At 39.9% G+C, this 24,644-nt stretch overlaps 2 protein-coding genes across 3 annotated transcripts; one reads left to right on the forward strand and one right to left on the reverse strand.

Annotated features, from left to right (window-relative positions):
* The first annotated feature begins 3,609 nt into the window (after nucleotides 1-3,609).
* Nucleotides 3,610-13,830, forward strand: chrna4b (cholinergic receptor, nicotinic, alpha 4b). Its single transcript, XM_034877109.1, has 6 exons — nucleotides 3,610-3,941; nucleotides 6,089-6,240; nucleotides 7,521-7,565; nucleotides 7,654-7,763; nucleotides 9,631-11,068; nucleotides 13,111-13,830. The coding sequence occupies exons 1-6, from the start codon at nucleotides 3,890-3,892 to the stop codon at nucleotides 13,234-13,236; spliced, it is 1,923 nt and encodes a 640-aa protein (XP_034733000.1). The 5' UTR covers nucleotides 3,610-3,889; the 3' UTR covers nucleotides 13,237-13,830.
* Nucleotides 13,831-18,956: 5,126 nt separating this feature from the next.
* Nucleotides 18,957-24,554, reverse strand: zgpat (zinc finger, CCCH-type with G patch domain). Of its 2 annotated transcripts, XM_034877116.1 has the most exons (7): nucleotides 24,344-24,554; nucleotides 23,143-23,806; nucleotides 22,353-22,486; nucleotides 21,925-22,089; nucleotides 21,500-21,613; nucleotides 19,779-20,190; nucleotides 19,264-19,396 (listed from the first exon to the last, which is right to left on the reverse strand). In XM_034877116.1, exons 2-7 carry the CDS (start codon nucleotides 23,748-23,750, stop codon nucleotides 19,264-19,266), a joined length of 1,566 nt encoding a protein of 521 aa, XP_034733007.1. In that variant the 5' UTR covers nucleotides 23,751-23,806; nucleotides 24,344-24,554. The 2 variants fall into 2 exon arrangements, with proteins under 2 accessions (XP_034733006.1, XP_034733007.1); XM_034877115.1 differs by lacking the exon at nucleotides 24,344-24,554 and having other exon boundaries at nucleotides 18,957-19,396; nucleotides 23,143-23,750.
* Between the last annotated feature and the right edge of the window lie 90 nt (nucleotides 24,555-24,644).

Consider the following 24,644-nt stretch of genomic DNA (forward strand, 5'->3'; position numbering starts at 1 on the left):
GCCACACTATGCAACTTTTCCCTCTTTTGTCCTCCTATGGGTTGTCTAATTGGAACTACATGTTGCATGACCGCCACCTCGGCCCCCGCCCCCCTACAGGTTGTCTAATTAGAACTACAGCTGCATGAGCTGCTGCAGGGGAGACCGAAGAAGTAAAAAGTTGCAGAGTTTTGCTTTAAGTAACTATCAAAGCATTGAAAGGAAATCAATGCAGTTCAAAACAAACAAACAAAAAAATTTCATTTAAGCTTCAGTACTCATAGAGTCAACATTCTATAAATCATTAAACTAAATGAGATACTAACACTAAACCTATTCTTCTAGTTATTTTCTAGTTTTTTTTCCCAACGGTCACAATTTTCAATTTTCAGAATGTCCATTCCATAAGTATCTCATGCAGTACCCATAAGGGGCCAGTATACTCTGTCAGAAGTGCTTGTCAAATGGGCCAACCACGCTTTTCCAACATTGGGTTAGGGCGGACTATGTCCAACCAATTCTGTTATTTTCCAAAACTGACAATTAAATGTTTACACCCACTTTGCCAGCTGTGCGAAGGTGAGAAAGCAGCCAGAGTTTGAACTTCACAGTCTAGCTCTCTTTCTTCATTCTTGACACAACTATTTTTGCTACGTTTCCTATGATCAACAGAATGCAACACTATGAATGTCTATCAGGAGAGGCAATTTGAAAATGTGCACTGTTAATCCCATACTTCACCAATACCATTTCTCACCCATCTCTATGATGGCCGGCTTGTCACCCTGTCTTCCAGTGTTGCCATTCGGAACAGCTATAAACACACTTGCTTTTCTGACATGGTCATAAAACATGTCTTACAAAGTTTTGATAGAGTATACCCCGGCCCTTATTGTGCTGCTATAAGAATACATTGCAGACAGATTCTGAACCAGCATCATTCCTTAGCTTCTTTGTGCACAATTGTGTTGGGTTCTTCAAGTCTATAACGTGGCGTCTGATGGAGATTAGCAGTGAAGTAGCAGGAAACCTTTTTATTTGATCACACATTAATAAGTAACACTAATAAGTAAAATATTACAGTTCATGCCAAGTGTACTATTGACCTCGCCTCAATTTAATTCTTCAACAAATGTAAAGCCTCTTTACATTTTTGACTCTAAATTATCAATAATATTGATAAGTCATTGATGATGATAATAAATTGGCTGAATATTTTTTTTTCCATGTGTTAGAACAGCAGAGTCAAACAGACTCAATTGTACCAGTCTACCACAAGTTTTCCATTATGGAATAACATGCACAGACTGAGTCATCATATTCCAGAGCATATGGTATCTTGTGTGGTTACATTGTGTTTTCCCACCTTTTATCTCTCATAATTCTCTGTCTCTCCTGCACTTTCTCCGCACGTGTTAAGACTTGTGAGAAAATGATGAGCAGAAGCACATTATGACGATGAATAATCTAGGTTTGGCAGGGTGTCCAGTCCTTTCAAGCCCAAGTGGGGTTTTGAGTTGTTGGTGTTGAAAGTGACATTATGTAACTTCTTTACCATAAAATAACAGCTTCAAAATCATGTTGATGCTTCGCTGACTAGTAGGGACAATGGTGCCTCGGTCATTTCCATTACCCACCCCTAACATCTGTAACTTTGTTGGGCGTGTACAATCTCACTGGAGAAATGCTGTAACGCTATGTGGCACTATCACTAATTTTGGTGAAACTGGATCACAGTTTATGGAGAACACATTCATCTTGTTTTACCTCTGATGGCCTCTGGCTGCTCTGCTTGGTTCTGATTTTCTTGTTCAACAATAGCTAATGGGTTCTATGATTTAATTTCAGCCAATGTGTTCCGCCTCTTTTCCTCGTTACCATCCTTAGAGGTCTAAAATGTATGCACACAATAGCTTTACAAACCAGTTGTATTGAAAGGGCTGTCAAAAACTCTGTGTCGCTAACTCTTTTCTGGGGCCAGATTTTACAACTCTGGAAACTCAGGGATTTGTGTGTGGCAACCACCCACCTCAGCTGCTTACTAACATGGCCACAGAAAGTCAGCCAGTGTTTTTGGATTGTGGTCATCTGAGAGGTCAAAGTGTGTGCTTAGGGATCACCAAATTCTTTCCAATTTCAAGTCAAATTATTATGGAGGCGGCTGCAAGAGGTGAATATTGCCAGCCCTTGTTCTTCCTTACCACTGGAAGACCGCACAGATGGTCCTTTTCAGCTGAGGCCACAGAAAGAGCTTACACGTGTTTACATGTGGGTGTTAGATTAGCTAATATATGTCAACCACCAGGCTGTTACTGGAGTATTTGTGCACCCTGCCCTTTACTGAAAGTGAAAATTTCCTCTTCCAGTGGCTCCCTGCTGCTGTTTTGTCCCACTTACAAATTCCTGCTGGATTCCTGTCAGCAATCCTACTAAATAATCCGCTATCAAATCTCTGAGGGTAAGAATGTACATCTGCGCTGTGGCAACACACCGGTGAGAGGAATCGCTTCATCTGTCAAGTCACTGTTAGTCATCACTGGATCAAGAGAGCCAAGTCTTTGATCAGAAAGAAATCAATATGTACACTGCGGGGGCTTTTTCTCTGTGGGCTCAAAGTGTATTATAAAGAAGCATATCTGACAAAGACATCTACAGCAGCAAAATATATCTCCGCCCGGACCTCTTTTGTTGGACTAAATCATGTAACACAGTCATAAGTTTCAAAGTGTTTTCTTCCTTAGCCAATCTCAAGTAAACATTACGTTTGAGAGTCAAGGTTTTATTTAAGTGTCTTCAGTTATTATCTTTTACTTTGTGTCATCAAAGCATGACGATGATGATGATGATGTTGGCACTGCTGGTGAAAAGTAAAAAGATTTACAGCAACTGTAAACACCTCAAGGAAGTACAACTGTCTGAATAGATGGCCGGCCTTGGCACTGAGCTCTACTGACGTATAAAAGCTGTAAAGCATACTGGGAGTAAAGCACAGAGAGGTTGCAAAGGAACGGAAATCTCTGTGGAAAAAAATTGAGAGGGTCAGGGGTGTTTACGTGAAGAGAAAGGAGGGGTGTAAGGTAAAGGGAGAGGGGGAATTGGAGATTTTATGCTCATGGAAAACAGGGCAGGGAGGACATTGAAGAGTATCCAGAGGTTTACATGACTCATGGGCACTTCTACCAGACTGGACTTTGACAGGTATCTACTCACAGGCTGCACACACACTGTAACGCAGCTCACATACAAAGATCTGGTCTGAAGAAACACACTATAACAAACAAAGCACTGCTCTTGTCTCCTGTTAAGAAAATCTCAACAGATATTTTTAGATAGATTTGTGTTTGTGAGGGAAAGAGGGAATATATTAACTGTATATAGTCTTCTCTCCCTTAACATGCACACACAAAAGTTCACTATTTTTCACAGGAAAAAGTGATTTGAGCGAAAAAACGGCAAGAGGGTGGAAAGCAAATAAGTAGGAGGGATAGAGAAAATGCACAGAGAGAAATGAGGTGTGTGTGTGTGTGTGAGAGAGAGCGAAAGAGGGAGATGAAGTGAGGAGGCGGAGAGATGAGAGGCGAGGGAGGGAGTGATGTGGACAGGGAGGGTGGAGAAGAGTGGGATATAAACCACTTGGATTAAAGATTCCAGTGGAGCAAGGGGGAACTTTCAAGTGTTGGGTCAGGTAAACTAAACTACAGGTCTGCGCTCCTTTTAAACGGACACTCAGATGAGCAACTGAAGAGATGGACAGATGGAACCAGGAGGAACACCAGGCCAGGGCTGACACAGACTCACATGACCTCTCCGTCTGGCTATTTAACATGATCTCAACCTCCTGAAGACTGGAGACAGGACGGATGACTGACCATTGGGACTGAAAGCCCGCAGAAGTTGGAGGGAGTTCACTATGGATTTATACAAATGTTTGAGCATACTTGTCTTCAGTCTTCCTCCACAAGGTAAATAATTTATGTTGCAGATTCTTAACTTCTCATTGACTGTGTGAAAATATTGGGGGGTGAGGAGTGATGAGCTATCAGAAATGGGTGAGCGGATCATGTATTTCGAACATTTTCTTAAGAGGAGGCTGGCCTATGCTTGTGTTTTAACTTTTATACTCATCAAACAAAACATATATTTTCATTGATCTTGGGTAAACATATTCAAGTCAATCAGCACCACCAAAGTTGCTGACTGAGCCCAGATCTGTGATAAGTTGAACTGTTGAACAGCTTTTTGTACAAAAAAAGAATGACTGTATTTTCTTTATTTCATCATGTTTAGTTTTTTTTCTATGTCAAGAATATATATTTTGAAAATAAGGGAAAGGGTTTTGCTTAAGATACAGATTATGACACATCTAGATAGCTAAGTGGAATGAAAAGGTTTGGCTTGTGCTTTGCAACCCTGAAAATACCAATAAATTAAAATGACTAGAAATTTTTAGAAACACTTGCTTTTTTATTTTATTAACTTTTCTGTAGAACTTACCTTATTAATTTTGTTTCATTCAAGGGAACGTCATGAATTTAAAGGAGAAGGAACTGGATATTTTCAAAAAAGTAAACAAATTAAATTTGAGTAAATGTATGACAGCCAATAAAAGTTCCGGTTGCTCCATGCTAAGTGATTGGTAACATCACAGTCTGAAGGTGCTAATTATAGTGTCCTGTAAAGCCCATTGAACAGTGATGAACTCATCCAACGGTTACCTATTTTCTCCTGCACACATTACTGCTCTGACCCACACATTGTCACAAGCATGACACCCCGCAAGCTCCCCCCCATGCAAACCCATTAGTTGCAGGGCTGCTTTAGAATCTAGAGGATAGTCCCTCTTCATTGCCGTAAATACAGATTACAGTATAATATCAGCTGCTTAATATCACACTGTCTGAGCTGACGTGATGGAATAAAGGTACCCATGTCGGTTCCTTTCATCTATAAATAATAATCAATCTATAAGTAAAGACATTTCAAGGTTGCTGAGTATCTGGACATGTCACACACATGAAGGTAGAAAAGGAAGTAAAGACATGGAGGAGAAAAAGAAGAAGAAGCTAGATCCATTTAATAAGATATTGATCCCAAGCCTTTAAAAACAGATGATGCCAGTATTCAGGCAACTCAAGGACAGTCCATCAGCTTTGATTAAGTGGGTAGGAAAACCTGAGAGGAAGGCCGGCAGCATGACAACACCTGTGTCCCTGTTTCAGAGCATCTTTGTTTAAGATAGATAGATAGATAGCTAGATGAAGCTTATGCACAGAAAGAACAATATATATACAATATACTAGTGCCAGGCACAATCAAATATCAGTAAGACTGTGCTGAAATAGCCTATTCACGTTGTGCTGGTAATTTTTTATGATATGTAATTTCATCAATGTCCAGAATAGAAAAAGTGCCTAATTGAATATGGAAAAAGGATTGGAATACAAAGGACATTGTACTGTACGAGTCTCGGGACGAGCCCTGTCTCTTTAATTGTTCCCAGACCTTGTTAGGTCATCCTGACTGCGGGGGAGGGGATGGGTTGAGTTGTTCCGTCAGTGGCCATGGCAGAGAGAGTGAGAGGGAAGGATGAGACGTCTCGACAGATTGCTCCATCAGCACGTCTGTTCAGAGACACAGAGGATGTCCTCAGACTCAGATTCATGCTTCCGCTTCTCTCATCTCCTTCCCCCTCCTCCCCCCTCCTCCCCCCTCATCCCTCAGATACAGTCCCATGTAACCGTATCCCACCTGTATAATAGAGGTCACCCTCCTTTTAGATTGCACTCTGTACAGTGAATTTTTGTTTAAGGGCATGGATCAGCTACATTTATTATACATGCTTGTATTGTAGATGGTACACAACTAGTTAGTATCAATATTATGTATTTGAAATCAGGGTTTCTATTTCAAACACAGTGTGCAAAAAGAGAAAGGATTAAAACTGGTTATACGTCTACAGAAGCCCACTGTTGTAAATGAGCACAAAGGAGTAGCAATATTAACTACTCTTGTACTGTAAGCAAATGTAATGTTTTAAAATGCAAAACAGAAATTAAATGACACGTAAGTGCTGACAAAAATGTGTTGCTAATCTCTTCTTTCCCCTCAGTTTGTTTCCAAGTTGCACCTCGTGCCCACGCTGAAGAGAGGCTGCTCCATGATCTGTTCGTACATTACAATAAGCTCTCCCGGCCTGTGGAAAACACCTCAGACACAGTGCTAGTCCACTTTGGACTGTCTATTGCCCAGCTTATTGATGTGGTGAGTAAAACCTTACAGCAGTGTCAAGTTTCACCAATAGCACCGGATATCATTATTACAGTCCAACTGAAATAAAATTGATTATTTAAAAAAAAAAAAATAGTTTTACTGCTACAGCACATCTGCTCTGTGAATCAGACGTTTTCACACAGCCAATCAAATCACTTCTTTTTAAACCATTTTTTCAGAAAGCAGTACTGTCACCATTCTATCGTAGGCAGATGGTAACCACAGCCAGACAGAAACCTGCTTAAATGACCACCGAGAATAGTTTTCTTGTTGAATTGTCCCTCTTATTTAACTTAGAAACATGAATGCACGTCTCCTCCTGCATCCTAAGCTTGTTGAATGAACAACCTAACAAACATTCACCAGGGAAACGTGCTATGTTAACACCAGTTTGCAGGTTGAAAAGCTAACAAACTGGTCAGCTGCAGCAAAGCATGTGAACTTACCTGTAAATATCTCTTTGTTAAGTTTAGATTTGTTTGTTCCCCTTTCTGTGGTATGCATTCATTATGATCATAATAACAACCAGCTCAAAGCTTCACCAGGAAAGAAATGAATCTAAATATACAGATCACCTATCAACGGAAATTAAACCACAACAGAAGAGATGGAATTATTTTCCCATATTAAATTCAGTTGTCAAGGATGCTAACACTGGCAGTAAAATCCAGACACAGCTGGTCTCAACAAATTAACATATCTACTATCACTTGCCTCTTGTCTTATCTTTGTATAACAGACACAAATAATGTTGCAGGGTTTCTGTTAGCTTAAGGTAATGCTGTTTCATAAGCCCTCTAACTACCATTTTGTGCAGCTTTAAGATTGAATATGTGCAGCCTGCATTTTTACAATGATGATTCTCCAGGTTTTGTCACACAATTAGGTGTCAGTGCTTGCTTCACATGCCAGTGAGAGTCAGCTCTTGGTGAAATGTGTTTTCACTGACTGTTGACTGTGTCTTAGATGTTGCAGGGAAAGAGCTGGATATAGCAACTTGCCAGCAGTGGCAGCAAAGCAATAAAAGACATTGTACAGTGAGAATGTTTTTGCATGAAGCACTGCCTAAGTGCTTTTTTCTGGTGTATTACACAACTAATCAGTCTTTATGAATGGAGGGTGTGTATGTGGATTTGAAACTGATGCATGAAATAGCTTTATTATGAGATGTTCAAAGAAATTCTACCTATGTGATCACAAATACTGACATACAAGTAATTTGAAAGAAGATGCATGTCACAGTAATTTTTCTTTCGTTTACATGAAATCAGGATGAGAAGAACCAGATGATGACCACAAACGTCTGGGTCAAGCAAGTATGTCATAATGAGAGATAAAACACATGAAAACATTCAGTCAAACATAAAGCTAAAGAATATAAATATGATCAATGATTTCCTACAGGAATGGAACGATTACAAACTCCGCTGGAACCCGGAAGAATACGAAAATGTAACTTCCATCCGCATTCCCTCAGAGATTATCTGGAGGCCCGACATTGTTCTCTACAACAAGTGAGGATCTGTGTAGTAGCTTGTTTTCATGTGTAGCTTGTTTTCATGTGCAGAAATTAAGAGGATTTCTGGAATCCCATTTTGTCCAAAATGTCCCATATTGTAAATAGTGAGCTTTCCTTGTCCTTTTCATTGTGAAGCATGTCGAGGTGCTATATAAATACTGTGAAAGTATCAAAACACTCAATCCACAGAGAATTGCACACAGCCCATATTCAGAAACTGTGTATTTAAACGAGCTGTCAGGACTTCAGTACTGTTGTTGTGTCACAATTACTCTACAGGCACAGTCATTCTAAGAGTGCATTGCGCGGAAGACCCAGTAAGTTGGGAGGTGGACTTAAAGAACAGGTGCTAAAATGGAGCGTTTCAGAATGAGAAACACAGATTATGTGAGAAAAATAATGTTTTTTTTAAACATTTAAGCATGTAAACATGTTCTGGTAGAAACAGAAAATAAAAGTATGAACCTAAAATTTAGAACAATGGCACCTTTAAATGTTGCCACATTAAAGACAAAAATAATCACATAGCAACTAATGATTTAATTTCAACAGATGGTATGACTGTAGGGAAAACATGAAGATTCTTTTTTTGGGCCAAACGTCTTGTCCTGTGCCAATGTCATGGAGTAATTTAGCTAAAATAATTGTGAAAAGGTCAGCCTTAATGGATGTGGTTGCAAACAACGCTCGGCACATCGTACAAAGCAAGACATAACTCTGGGAATTAGAAGATGCAATGTAAATGTGTGAAGAAAGCCAGTATTCAGGCAACTCAAGCCGAAGGTGATTGACATCCAACATAATTTACAAAATACAAAAAAGTACAAAATACAAAAAAGTACAAAATACAAAGGATACAGAATGCAAAGTTTTACATCACTGGTCTTCTATTATAACAATAACTATGTCAATAGGAGAAAATAATTGGGGAATTTTGTAGTATGATTCAAATCTGTTTCTTTTCTCTTTTTTCACTCCATAGAATACAGAAATTTGGCAAAGACATAAAATTTGGTAATATGTTAACACTTGCATTTTTGTCTGTATCTCCAAACAAATAAAACATTGCATGTCCAGTGTTGTGTAAATTAATATAAAATAGGATGTGAAATTTGGAAAAATAAACAGTCAGGGATCTAGTCTCTGAAAACTGTCATGGCGACAGCTGCCCCATCCTCCTCTCTTTCAAATCCTGCCTTTATAATCTGATTAATCTTTGATGAAATTCTCATCGTTCCAGCCCTGTCATGACACAGCTGATCCCCACCCATTACTTCCTGCCTCAGTTCATCATCTGACGAGTCATCTGTCCACCTTGTTGCAATTAGCTTCAGTATATATCCAGATTAACCATCAGTCACTCTGTGTTAGACCGTCTATGTTGCCATCAATTTGATTCATACCATATAATTCCCCAATTGTGTTTTCCTACTGACATAGTTTTAAAATTGTTATAATATAACATCAGTGATGTAAAATTTTGCATTTTGTATCCTTAAAGAAGAATCCCTAATTAATATTTAATGACTGCAGTGCTAAAATTGGGGTTAATGCTAAATTATGTTTTCCACTGTAGTGAGTGGTTAAAAAAAGTCAACTTGCTAGCTTTTTCCAGAGCTGTCAACTGCTAATAAATGTCTGCAGACAACCATGAGATGTGGTCAAAAACAAGAACATTTGGAATCAAGACGCTCCACTCAGGTCCACTCAAGTTAGGATTTTTATCATCTAAAAAGTTGCTGGAAGAATTTAGCCAGAATTAAAGTCTTGTAATGCAACTCTTGATGAAGGTAAAAATGTAAAGTACATTTTATCCCTCCCCCCATTTTTCTTCCCTCTTATGTCCCCTTCTTCATGTGCAGCGCTGATGGCGACTTTGCGGTAACTCACCTCACTAAGGCACATCTGTTCTATGACGGTCAGATAAAATGGATGCCACCGGCCATTTACAAGTCTTCATGCAGCATAGATGTCACCTTTTTTCCTTTTGACCAGCAAAGCTGCAAGATGAAGTTTGGCTCATGGACCTATGACCGTGCCAAAATTGATCTGATCAGCATGGCCAGTGATGTGGACCAGATGGACTACTGGGAGAGCGGCGAGTGGGTCATTGTCAATGCTGTGGGCAAGTACAATACCAAAAAGTATGAGTGCTGCACAGAGATCTACGCAGACATCACTTACTACTTCATCATCCGGAGGCTTCCGTTGTTCTACACTATTAACCTGATCATCCCCTGTCTTCTTATCTCCTGTTTGACTGTGTTGGTGTTTTATTTGCCATCGCAATGTGGAGAGAAGATCACCTTGTGTATCTCAGTGTTACTGTCCCTAACAGTTTTCCTCCTGTTGATCACAGAGATTATACCGTCTACATCACTAGTTATTCCACTAATTGGTGAATATCTGCTGTTCACCATGGTCTTTGTAACACTTTCCATCATAATTACTGTTTTTGTGCTGAACGTACATCACCGATCACCACAAACCCATGGCATGCCTCACTGGGTGCGGAGAGTATTTTTGGACATGGTGCCTCGAGTCCTCTTCATGAAGCGTCCACCAGGCACAGCCAAGCAGAACTGCAAAAAGCTTATCGAGATGATGCACCGCCCTACCACCATATCTGCAACAGGCAACTCACAAGCCTTTTGGACAGGGTTAGAGACAGGGTTGAGACAGATGGGGCAGGTAGAGAATACTTTCCCAAAGACTCCACCCGACAGTCCAAGCATCCTTGTCTGCTCACCTTCACCTCTGTCTTCCCCTCTTGAGAACCGCAACGAGGATGATCACGCAGTGAAGGCCAACACTTTCTGCAGTTCTGCATCGGGTCGATATTCAGTTCTCTCCGAGAAACAGCCCCTACGGGCCCACAACTCTGCAGCCTCGTCCACTTCCCAATTGTCCTTGGCCCCGACATTGCCGCTGGGACCACTCTGGAGCCTATCCAGGGAAGAACCCATTACACTGGCCCCAAATGGCCGATCCCTCAGCGTAGAGCAAATGTGTGACCAGCAGAAGGAGCTTCCTCAGAGAGCTGGGCATCGGTGTCGCTCTAGCAGCTTCCAGTACTGCTGTCTGCATGATGAAGGGCCTGGGCTCATGGCAATTGCAGGGTGGGTGAAGAAACAAAGCCCCACAGATCACTTAGCAGAAACCCTCACAGTAGAGTCCACTAAAAACCAGAGTGCCCAACAGGGCACCTTGGTTTCAACTATTTCCCCAGCTATGCAACGGGCCATAGAAGGAGTTCAGTACGTCGCTGATCATCTCAGGGCCGAGGATGCAGATTTTTCAGTGAGTTGAAACTAAATTAATTTAAGTAACCAGTAAAGTCTTGTGAATGACATGATAGTTTTAAAATGTTTACATAGTGCTGATGTTGTATCAAAAAAAAATCTAAAGAGAGCAACTTATAACTAACTGAAATGTGAAACTCATTTGTCACATTCAATATTTTTGGACAAAAGCACATGTAATTGGGCTGTGGCCTGAAATTTGAGCTACTGTTTAATGAGGACAAAACTAAATATTCAATCTGTAATTAATTACCTGTGCAAATGTAAAATTCTCAGTGCATGAGTGCAACAAGCCACACCTTATAATCCAACCATGTTTGCCAAAATGGTTATAAAATGTGCCTACATTATATACATATGAGTTTCCAAGAGCAAATGAGACATGGGACAATTTGCGGAAACTTTACCTCATGTTGCCTGTTCCTGTGTCATGGTCTTTAGGTGGGACAGTGTCAAAAAAGTACATAAATTGAATTCATCAATTTGAAAAAATATAAGAAAAAACGTGTTTGGAATAGGAAACTGCTAAGCAGCAAAAAGCTTTTAAAGTGGCTACATGCAAATTTGAGTTTGTGTTGATTTCAGCGGCCCCTTTGAACAAAAGCGGCAGTGTTTTAACCACACTGACTGTCGTAAAGGTCTAGGAGTAAGCGTGAATGTTTTACTCAGACAGAAAATCATTAATTTAAACAAAAGAATACATTACAGATGCATCGTTGCATTTCAAGTGTTGTATACGATAACTTGTTCTACTTTGAATGTACTGTGAGTTAAATGGAAGCTGGGCTAAATGGAATGTAAATGTAAATGGAAGGGGGACGTAATATAAGGTTCACTACTGGCGTACATATTGCGCAATCTAAAGTTTATTTATGAATGAAATGGATCTATTACATACCAGTGGTCCGATTCAGGGCCATTTGAATCATTTACAATCCCATGGTTGTCTCTGTTGAAAGCCTGACCAAGTGTGTGACTTGGATTTTGCCCGTAGTCCTTTATTTTCCCTTTTAGCTTTTAGTTGTTCTTCATTTAATCTGCTTCTTTTCTGTGTTGGCCACACCCCAGTTTCAGCCATAACTACGGCAGATAACTTCTAAAATTAAATTAAAGTACAAATGGAACTATGTAAATAAATCTCCTGGTACTCTTTACCTAGCTGGATAAACTAACACAGGCTTTTCTGGTGTAATGTCAAAATCTGTGACCCATCAGAATGGGTGCTCTGTAGCGCCATCTAACTTCTATAACTCACTTTGTCACTTCGCGGCAAAAATTGGACCTAAGCAGAGGAATAATAAAAACCATGTATAAATAGCGTTCTTTTCACCGTTAGTCATGTTTGCTGTTACAGGTCATCTATGATTGTCAGATGGAAAATTGCACAATTTCAGAAACATTTCAAAGTTACACATAGTCACGATATATATATATATATATATATATATATATATATATATATATATATATATATATATATATATATATATATATATATATATATATATATATATATATATATATATATATATATATATATATATATATATATATATATATATATATATATATATATGTATGTATGTATGTATGTATGTATGTATGTGTATATATATATATGTATGTATATGTATATGTATATATATATATATATGTGTATACAGTACTGATCTAGTGTTAATTGTTAAGCCGCTGGCAAAACAAAAATGAGTAAGGTGGAATAAGAGGAGAAGGTTGTAAAATGTGTACAATTATTAAATTTAAAAAATTAAACAAAAAAAAAAAGCAAAATGTTATTGCACTTATTGAAAACCAACCATGGTCAACATGGCAATGCAAAGCCAATGGGACCTTGGTAATTTGACCTTGAATCTTTTATAAGAGAGACGAGCATGAATTGACTGACATTTAAGAGAAAGCTGCCTGATAATGAAAAAAAAACAGCCATTCAAGAGAAATCAATCAAGGGTAAAAACTTGTAAATAGAAAGATGGTGTTAAATTTGAAATGTCCATCTCTGCTGTGTCTCTTCTCTGCTAGGTGAAAGAGGACTGGAAGTATGTGGCCATGGTCATTGACAGGATATTCCTCTGGATGTTTGTACTGGTGTGCATACTGGGATCTGTGGGACTCTTTCTTCCTCCTTGGCTGGCTGGAATGATCTAGAATCTCACCGTTGAAGGAAAGAGTCCACTAACACTGAAAGGAAAACACACTGTCACACATCTTGTACAAAAAATAGTTTATCATTTATCTTTTCATTGTTGTAAGGAACTCCTTGATGCTGCCTCAGGTTATCAAAAGGTTACTCACGGAGAAACGAGATAAAATATCTCTCATTGATTCCAGTGGGCACATAAATTCTTTATGAGGGCAAAAGGCTAACAGTGAAAATACCTCTCTGTACTACTCAATTTTGACATTGAACCGTATAGCTCATGGTGTCACCTTCGTAAAATAAAACAAAATAAGAAGAAGTTTGACCAATTTACAACTGCATAAAACAACACAAAAAAAGACTAAGGAAAATGTATTTTTCTGACAGCGTACGTGAGATTGGGCTTGAGTTTAAATGTTAACATTCCAACTACAACGTCAATGGTACAGTGTCCTTACACTGTGTGTGTGCGAATGTGTGTATAATAGTCACTGCTTAGGTAAGCACGCATACAGCTGCGTGATCTTCAAAGTATTTAAATAAACGCATCTATTCAAAATTTCTTTGTCCAGTCATGGAGAACCCTGTCCCACTTAACCCCACCTACAATGGCATGGGCACATGGAATGCTTGATTAATCAACGGAATAGGAGTGGAATTTTTTTGGGTTATTTTTGTCAAGCATGATTTTCAAGACTATAATCATTAATTTAGTTAATTTTTAAATTTCATATCAATAAATAACTGCCACAATATTTTTGGGAGACCTTTGTATTAATAAATAACAGCCTCTACACATTTTACACTGTGTGCCATGCAATTAGATTTGACAGGAAATCAAATGGCTTTTACAGTGCTAAAAAAACGTCTTGATGAAGGTTTCAGACTCTGGCAGATAGAGGAAGCAGAGAAATGCTGATGTTGATGTCACTTCTGAATATTTTTATCAAAAGAGAACCATACAGCTATGCCAGAGAGCAAATACGTGTTTATGGAGTCTGGGTTTAGTGTAAGTTTTTGAGTATTCTAAAAAATTGGTAATTGTACTTTGACCTAAAAGCTGTGCTAGGCATTATATTTTTTGCATTGCTGGGCAAAAAGTCCAATTGCAATTAAAGTTGTCTGAGAGAAAACTAGACTTCTGCACCTTGTCTCTGTTTTCAGGCTTTAGAAAATCTAGCTTGTGGTGGGAGACTTTGGCCAATCAAAGGTCAATCCAGAGAGAAAGCTTTCCTATTGGCCGTTCTACACATGCACGGTAGAAGGAGAGCTGCAGTAGCTCACTCTACAAGGGCTGAAGCCTACTTGAAATTCTGGCTTTTTGGTTGCTTTCTACCTACTGCAACTTTGAATATTTTTGATCACAGGCACATTGTACCTTGCTACGTTTCAATTCACACCTGTTACAGAGCAAAAACAAAAGTCATGTAATAAAGTCCTGATAAACTGTGTAAAAATGCAACAGAAGAATGGAGATAAATCAGCAGCTGTAGCACAGAAGCAGCTGGTGTGTTGCTTGCTGAATCCCAGAGCTCCAGGTACCCAGAGAGGTGACTCTCATCACTTAACTGACACGCTGGAAGATATGTTGAAGTTCATTGACCGAGTGTCAGGGAGTGCAAGAGGTGTGAAACAGCGGTTGCACTGGGGCCGGGGCTAGAAAAGATGCTGTCATTGTGTGTCACTGTTGGCATCGTTGTACACAGGCATTGGGTACCCTGCACACGCTGGGTCTGGTAAAAATGCTAAAATACTTACAGTGGATCTTGCAACGGTGACTCCTATGTTTACTTGGGAACCTTTATCATTAGTGAGGTGTGTCTGCTGTTTTCGACATTAATCTCCATTGTGAATGCAGAGCTTTTTGGTTTTGGATTTGAAAAACACATTGGGACAGAGGGGCTTATTGGACTGGTTACAATGGGACAAAGAGGCTGAGAGGAGTGGTTATAGTGGGACTAGTTGCATATTGCCACCCCTTCCTCCACAATGCTGTGAAGGAGGGTCTGGATAGTCCACACAGTATTCCAGGATGGGAGAAAAACGTGCCCTGGTTTATTGGCATTTCTTTAAACCAATTTCAATCGTCTCGGGCGGTACTAAGCACCGGACGGAGCCACGGTGTCGCTACAAAACAGCCATTGGAATTCAGAACTTGTTTTGATGGAACATGTGTAAATTCAAAAGTTGTTTAAGTTGTGCAACAAAGCGACCGAAAGGAGTGACATCTGGCGGAATTTCTGGCGCAATTGTAGCAATCCCAGAAATTGAACGTTGTGGACTACAGTGGGACAGACAGGCTGAGTGGACTAACTGTAGCTTCACTGAATTATTTATTTATCTACAAAAATCAGAAAGTATTAAATTAATGTGTTTACAGGAAATTATCAACTAATTTCAACTCAAATCCTGTTCCGGCCTAAAAGTAAAAAGAAATCTAATTATGTCAGAGGTTTTATTGAGGTGAATCAGCAGAATGCAGATATACTGTATATCTGCATTCTGCTGAGCCACCTCAGTAAAACCTCTGATTTAATTAGATTTAAAAGCATGTAATGTTACACCTGAATGCTTAAAGCGATGCTGACCTCTGCCAACGGACTATTGTATTTCCACTGGCTCAGCAAAAGACCAACAATTGATCACTATGTAAAAACACTGACAGAAGAAAATTGAAATTAAGGACGTTATGGAAAGACAGCCCTTTAAACAAGGTGTAATATCTGCACCGTGCTGTGTATTTATTCATTGATTCCAGCACATACTTTGTAGAAGAAAGGCTGGATGCCATGAAATACAAAGTAACACTGACAACAATGATTACAATAAGCACCGCCTTATGAGAAAAGACGAGCTTAACCTAGTCCTTTGTCTGTATGCAAAAATTCATATATGAACGGATATTAATTTCCATTTGTCATTCTAGTTTTCTCTGAAAACTCAATACAGCAGTATATTGTCAATAGAATTCTGTAATGAGATGAAGATGGTCTTTCTGAAGCTACAAGCTAATTTCCATTAAATAGGGAATGCCTTTTCAGCCGGGATTTCATATGCATAATTTCAGTATTATACTTAAACAAAGGTAAGATGGTAGGTTAGATGGTGAACTCCATAAAGGTTGGATTTCTCCAGAAAGCAGTGAAAAATGCCAGGCAAGTACACACATTTAATTACAAGTAAATGTAATTTTATTACATTTATCTTGCTGAAAAAATGACATTCACTGATCATTTCAATTAAGAAATTGTCTTTGTAGATCCATTTATCAGGGCTTTAATAATTAATTTTGACAAGGAGACGTGCCTTGTCAAAATCTGTCTGACAGTCTGATGAACTGTTGGGAGGTATCTGCCTGTAAAGTTATGGATGCATGCATTGTATGTATTAGTTATGTATGTTAAAATTATTTATGACCATCTCTTGTCCTTTTTGGAACCCTGTAAAAGGAGTTTTATTTGTAGGATTTTCACTAGTTGATGATCCATGTAGAAGTGAAATAAATAAGCAAAATAAAGAAGCGGCATACTCGTACATTGTAGGTTAGAGGTCGTTGGTCCAACTGTAATATTATAGTGCAGTAACACAAATACATATGTTAATCTTGCCAACTCGACCCCCCAAAACACAGTTAGTTAAAGACAAGGGAATGCTTGCAATGTCTGCTTTAATGTACGATGTTGTTATTGAGATCTTTTGACATGACAACTGTTGAATGACGCCTGGTAGGGCTGAAAGCCCCAGAAGAAAGTAGGTGTACCTTGATATGGGATTGTTTTATCAGAAGGTCAAGAATGAACTTGTATGCCTGTACTTATGCAGAGCGTGCTTTTAAGCCAATGGTAACATGAGTGTGCTTACATCCTCGTGCTTACAAAGGTTTGTTCCGACAAAGCGCAAAGCAAATTTTTTGTGCAACTTAATAACATACCAAGTCAATAAAGATGCGATTCGACCAATTGTGTGACACACGAGTTAAAATGTTTCAACTTGAGCGAAAAACTCTCGTGACGTTGTCGTCAAAGCCTATCGGTGTTGATTATCGTAAGGTCTGTAGGCACCCGGAACTCTGCAACTCAACGTCCGTTCTGTACAGAGAAAGAACAAAAGATGAGAATGTTTGAAGAAAAGTTGCTATCAGTTGTATATTACTATGAACCAAGTTAGCACTAATATAAATAAAATATATGGCTTCTGAGCTTGCATTTTAACAGATTTAGTTCCATAACGACTGAGCAAACTCAACTGTTCCATCCAAATGAGACTGTGATGACTGTAAACTTAATATATCAAACTTGCAATATTTATATGAACTAGCGTGTGTTGTTGTGGTTGTAAAACAGATCAAAAAATGGTGAATGGTACAAATGCATGCAACCTTCGGTCGTGCTAGAAAATGCAATTCATGTCAGACTGCAAATTTGTACCACAGAGACCCAGGTAGCATAACATTAGAAAGCTCAAACTAATCCACACATTCATAGGTCACAGGCCTGGCGTGAATTCCAAAGTAAAACATCTGTCAAGGTGGCAGATGGGACAGGGTTTTTCCATCACATCTCCTTAATCACAAAATCCAGGGTCTGATAAGTGAAGGTTAGCAGCAAAATAGGCCAGTCCGAATCCATACACGAGACAGATGTCCACAGGAGTGTGCAGTGCATACAGACGACCAATGATGTAGACAACACACCTAGACCTGAAGACACACAGTTAATCTGCTGTTGGGCTGGGCAGCAATACCTTCAGGGACCCAAGGCTCATAAATTGGGTGAAGCACAGAGCCTCAAGGGATCCCATTAAACCAACCCACAAACTGCATTTTGCCATTTTCCTCCCAATCGAATCAGCATTTTTTAAAGTGATCCCTCCAGTCCACAGCAATCTAAAAGTGCTGCCACTCAACAGATCAGAGTGCGCGTTTCCCTCAGGATACCAAGTGGAGGGTTCACGAGTTCTGCATGTGCTGCTGCCCTTTGCGCCGCCAGAGTCCACCCAGAGACTTCAGGGAAGGCTTACAAAGTGCACTGTATCTCATGAGGTGTTTACTATCTCTTTTCCCTTAGGGACTACCCAATCGCTGGAACTTGCTGATGGTCACTGCTTCTCTAGCTTTCTTTACTGGCCTCAGGTTCTCACTAAACTTAAGCAAATTTCAGTTTGCCTGAATCTTTTGGAAAGCATTTATTTAAAAAAAGTTTTGCAGCAGTAGTTTTATGTGTTTTATTTTTTAAATGTTGTCCTGTTATTATGTTTCACCTTCAGATTGGAAATTGCTCCCTAACATCACAACTTTAAACTTTACTTGAGAATCTGGAGGGCAGCAAGGTAGACGCAGGCACTTCTCATCCCACCCACCGCCTAAAGACAGTGTGTGTTCGATCTATGAACAGACAAGCTGCACTCCAAATTCATTATTTAATAGAGGGGCTATGGTCGTAGCTTCAAAGAAGCTGTGTATGAGAAGGTAAGAGGCGTGGGCGACCAGAGGGGCTTCACTTCAAAACTGTGTAAAGGTCTCCTAACTCCTGAAGATGTAATTTAGAAAAATCTGTCAGAAATCCGAGTCATAGTATGCGGCACTAACCATCAGAGCAGCTTCTGGACAGAGTGATTGAAACCTCTCACAGATGAATGCACAAAGAACACTTTGAAAAGAATAATGCGCAGTAGGTTCTTCAAGCACAAGGTTTTTAGGGCTGATGAAGAAAAATACAATGAGACAAAATGTTCTCCACAAATCAAATTTAGTTTGTAACATTATTGTGAACTGTACAAATTGAAACCAAACAACTGTTCAAACTAAATAATCTGCTCAGTCCTTGAAAATAAAAATGAGAAGCAGAAAATATTCAGCGAATGCTGCATTCTCCATAAAATGGGCACCACCGCCAGCTCGAATCCATGATGCTGTTGAGAAATATGCTTTAAAAATTAAACAGGGTTGCAAATAACTGACAACAGGCAAAGGACAAAAGTTCATTTCAGGCAAGCAGTGCTTCCATTCATCCCCCAAGTCTTTGAGAGAATTGAGCCTAAAACTCAGTCATCTTCTTATGTGTGTCAGCCTTCCTGTTTTCTCTCTGGATGGACAGCTCCTGGGCTTTCTGCTGGGCCAGCAGCTTGCGGGCCGCTGACAGCTTCTCTTCCAGCTGCTTCACCCTGGAGCTTTGCACACACAAATAACAAAGATTAGAAAGTGGGGAGAGATGGGAAGACAAGTTGGTTTTAGCAGCACTTTTCAGAATAAGTTGGCCATGGAAACAAGTGTCTAACTTCAAATCTTTACACCTTATTTAAACTCCCAAGCCATCTTGACAGAAACATCAAAGCAACTAGTTTGCTCATATTTTACAACAAATTATAGTTTTGCATTTATGTACGTATATGTATGTGTACAATTGCTGATGTGTCTGTTCTCTTTAGAGAGTATGTTTCATTGGTTCCATTGGAATTGAGTTATCATTGATGGTGTCTTGGTTCAGTTCCCAGCTTTCAGTGAAAGTAGACATATAGAAATGTACAATATCGGAACACACACAAGACTGACCTGCCTGCCTGTCTGCTGAGTGACTCAGTCAGCTTCTGGATCTCCCTCTCAGTCTGCGACACCCTTTCCGACGCCTGGAAAAGCTTCACATTTAGAGTCCTCTTGATGCTTGTTCCTCCCCTGTAGGCTTCCACCCCCGACGCTGCTGACGGTGCGGCAGCACCCCCCTCAGCCGGATCGGTGCTCTTGCCTCCTAGCTTGTGGTTGAGAAAGTCAAAGACGTTACGCCGCCCTCCGGTGGCGCCCCGAGGCTTCCTGCGTCTCTTTGGGCGGCCTTTTTGTGTATCATCCTTAGTCGCCTTGCTCTGGGTGCGTCTCTGTGTGAGCTCGGCACATTCGTCCAGAGACTTTCCTTTGGGTAGGACCACTGCCATGACTGGTTCCACTCGACCCTCCTGCATCTTTCCTAAACCTGAGGGGGGAAAGCGACAGAGTGGGCAACAGGAGCACATGTACTTAACAGGGGAGGGCACAAAACAAACACCTGGCAACACTTTACACTAGATCATAACAAACATTTTAAAGCTACAGTCAGGGTATACTTTTGGGGAAATTTGACCCAGCTTATTACTTATATTAAATGACTGTTAGATATTTTCTATTTATTATTGTATGATTGGACGTTTGTTCAAGTCCCTGTTACTCATACTGTACATCTATCCATATAAGTGGTCTCTTTTTATAATTGTTCCTTGTCATAAAGATGTCCTGGCATACACAGTATGAATGTGATTAGATGACGAAGATGTCACACAACTAAAAGGGAGCTGTGATTCCAGTGTGGGTGTACTCCTTGTATTGCATTATTATTGATTTTATTTTTTTCATGCCGCACCTATCCCACTGAGGTTTTGTGGATTTGTACAAGACCACTCCGACCTGTAATAGTACTTTACAAAAGCCCATGGGGAAATGTGTCCTCCACATCTGACCCATCCTGTTAGGTGTAGCTGGCAGCCACAGTGCAGAGCCCAGGGACAAACTCAAATCCTGACGTATGCAAGTGACGAAGAGGATATAAAACTATGTGTATATACATGTTATTGCTTTTATCATATGCTGGTGAAACATTTGTACTGAGTGTAATGCAGTGAATGACTTATGTAAAAAGAACAAACAACAAACTTAAGCCAGCCAAAAATGATTGATTTGATCAGGACAGAATGTTCAGAATCTAAAATGTGGTTAACAGCTGATGTCCGACTGGAGGGATTTTTGCAGCTCCTAGAACATCACGTTCCTATAAGTCTTTTTTCTAGTGTTCCCACTGGACCAATTTAGGTATTATCAAGTTCCTCTGACTGCAGTTCCAGTAAGTCTTTAAGCTCCTAGTTCATGGCAAGGTCTTTTCACCTTTCCACATAGTGACATAGTCACACCCCCCACAGCTTGTCATCTGTAAAGCCATTCAGTCTGTGTTAGCAAAACATACTTGAATTACTTGACTATATAAATTACTACAAGAATGGACGGAATGCTGAACTCTGAAAAGTGGACTGATGCAGAGGCGCAGGGGATGCTCTCCATGTAATCTTTGGAAAAATCCCGTCAGTCCCTTACCCCTCCTACCAGTTCCTACGGCCACTTGGCCAGTGCAAATGCAAATTACAAAACCGGGAGGAGAGTAGTTCGCAGAACTGTTTAGAAGTGGACTGTTTCTATAACTACGTTCCTGTAACTACTTGGTCGGAAAGAGGCTAATGTTGCCCACTTAAACGTACCTTTCCCATACTCGTAGCCCATTTTGAGCATAAGCTTGGATCCGATGCCTCTGGTATGTGCCTCCCAGCCACCAAAATTTGATGTTTCTGTGTATTCTACTGCAGAGTCCATAACTGTTGGGTAACAAGTGGAAATCAAAGTAGAAACGGTCAGTTACTTTGTCCAAAAACTTTCAAAAAAACTTTTGAACTTTAAAAGAAACTTGAAAACAAACTTGAAAACAAATTAATTCAAATGTTTTAAAATGTGTACTTTGCACGTAGACTGGAAAATGGGAAATAAGGCCAGTGATAGGAGGAGGCTTACAAACTGCCTCCGCAGTTCTATGAAAATACACCCAAGTCACTTTTTATCTTTTGGAAGACTTTTAAGACTAGCAGAAAGTTTGATTGACAGAGAAATGGCAACATGCATCCAACAACACCTTTTGCATAAGCTGCATCATCTCCATCTCCACTGTCGTCCTGGTCAGAGTCAGAGGAGAGTGGGTCATCCGCTCTCAAAGGTGGGATAATGCAGTCAGCCTCGACCACAACATCTTTCAGCAGTACTGAGTCAAACTTCACAGTGTAGAAACCACTGTCAATTTCTACATTTAGAGAAAACAATCGAGTCAGCAAAACATTTAAACTCACTGGAAACATATCATCTACCATTGTCTTGGTTGTTTTTGTTACATTGGAGAAAAAAAAAATTCTGATGACTTGCTAAAGATTTTCTGGAAATGTAGCACATTTTTGGACGAAGTGACCCATTTTCAGTTCAGTCAATCTTAGTGTGAACTTATTACCCAAACTGTCAGAGTTTAATTTTAAAATACATTATTAAAAACTGGTCTTATCATCACAATACCTTTAATTTTGGCGGGGTACCAGATGCCGTCCTCATGTCGAGCCAAACAGGACGAGCCTACTTCAAGATTACTGAGGTCAAACTCAAGGAACTCTCTAAGTTCAGACACATACACCACTTCACCATGGGAGAACCTTCAATAAATGGGGAACAGAGAAAGAACTGAGATCCAAGTGGAAAATACAATACATACTTGAGGGATTATCGCCGAGTTTAGCTCATATTGTACTAGAAAACATATTCATCTGTAGTAATGTATTCTTGTCAGTGTGAAAATCCACGGAAGGTCGCTGGTTCGATTCCCCTTATGGACCAAAGTACGGTGGTGGACTGGTAGCTGTCGAGGTACCAGTTAACCTCCTGGGCACTGCCAAGGCAAGGCTCCGAACCCCCGCCTGCTCAGGGCACCTGTCCTTTGACAAATGCAGCCGCCTCACTCTGACATCTCTTCATTTGTTCATGTATAGGTACTGAGCGCATATGTGTGTATTTCAGGCCTGTGTGTGTACTGTCTGTTCTTACAATAGAGTGAAAACATTATAATTACCTTTGCGGGATTAATAAAGTATAAATTATTATTATTAAATTAGACAATTATGGGTCACCAAAAAATAACAGATCAATAAGGTGACAATAACATATTTAGAAGTTATTAGTCCACCATGTGGACAATGGGTGACACTTGCTGGACGATATCTGCTACTACAAATAAGTTTTATATGGGCAAGTTAACATGATCCAACAATCTTTTGTGGGTGCAAGTGTAAAAAAACTAAAAACAGTGGTTTACCTGCAATTATCTGGGAAGCGACATTTGTCCTCTAGGTAGAATGGACAGGGTTTCATAGACTTCTGGGTGGGGTAGACATAGAACACTCTAACTTGTGCCTCTTCTCCATCTGGCGGTTCTGCACCCACCACCATGGCATTGTGATACTCCAGTGTCCCCCATGTTGTTCTGTAGGGTGCTTTTACTTTGGTACCACTAAGTGCATCTTCTTCCTCCTCTGCCTCTTCCTCTTCACCATTCTCTATTCCAGCTTCCTCCTCATTGTCCCTCTCTCTTGTATCAGAGTTACTACCTGACGACTCCCCGAGTACAGAGTAGAAAGCAGCAAACTCATTGTTCAAACTGTTGTTTGTGCCATTTGTGTCAGCTGCTGCCTCTGAGGCATTTGCTTGCAGTCCATAACTGTCCTCGAGGCTGGCCAAAAGACGACTCTTTTTGACAGACACCAGGCTGGATTCTGTGAGCTCTATCAGCTGACACAGGTCCTCTTTCAGTTTGAGCAGGTCTGACTGCTGGGATGGGTCCAGGTCAGCTGACAGGGCTGTCTCCACTTGCTGCAACTGGGCACCATAGGTACTGATGGCTGCCTCAAGGGTTTCTTCTTCCATGCTGATACTTGACACAGGGCAGGGAAGGAATGGACAGCATCAAGCCTCCAGGACACCTGAGGAAAGAGAAGATGGTTGATTCAAAGTTGAATCCAGTCAAGAGGTCTCAGCAGAATGAATAGATGGACTGAATGTGCGCATTCCTGCAAAATGTCATTCTTCTGTCTCATCACACGAGATTACAATTTGTCATATTTATTGGCTATCTATTTCTAACAACTCCGTAAAATGGCAGACTGAATTTGGAAGGACATAGGTAAAGAGAACATAACGGTGATCAAAGATTTAACAAATAACGTTAACGTATGATTGACCCAACGCTATCCAGTGTTATGTTTTAACGTTACTGTAATGAGAACTAGAAAATTCCGCAAGAAATTTAAACAGTGTGCACATCCGAATAGCAAAGAAACGTTTTCGTAAGATTAATAAATCTCCCGTATCTGATAAGGTAACGTTAACATATAGTTTGACCAATGATTTAACATAGCTAAGAATCTTTCTGTTTTAGCCAATGGTTTTAGCTAGCTAAATGTTAGCCGTGTTTAAGCTAACTTTTTCAACTCATTATTATAAAACTAGCATTACGTTACCTTCGTAATTAGGCGAACCTTAGCTGTCTGACATTCACTGCACCCACGGAAAAAGTAGCAGCCATAAAAAATGTGATATGTTAAAAAAATTAAGTAATTCAAATAGCTAAATTAGCACAATAACAACATAAACCGGTTCAGTTTCTGCTAGCAGAAAAAGAGGATCGGGAGACCCATGTTATGAATTGTCTTTTCTTTCAAAATAAAACAAATTTGTTCAGACTGATGGTTCATCGAACATTACTGACAGTACAAATTAGAAATGCAACTTGCTAGTGTTGAACAAGCTACTGTCCAAATG

The sequence above is a fragment of the Etheostoma cragini genome, chromosome 7 (genome assembly GCF_013103735.1).
Source record: "Etheostoma cragini isolate CJK2018 chromosome 7, CSU_Ecrag_1.0, whole genome shotgun sequence".
In the NCBI taxonomy this organism is placed as follows: Eukaryota; Metazoa; Chordata; class Actinopteri; order Perciformes; family Percidae; genus Etheostoma; species Etheostoma cragini.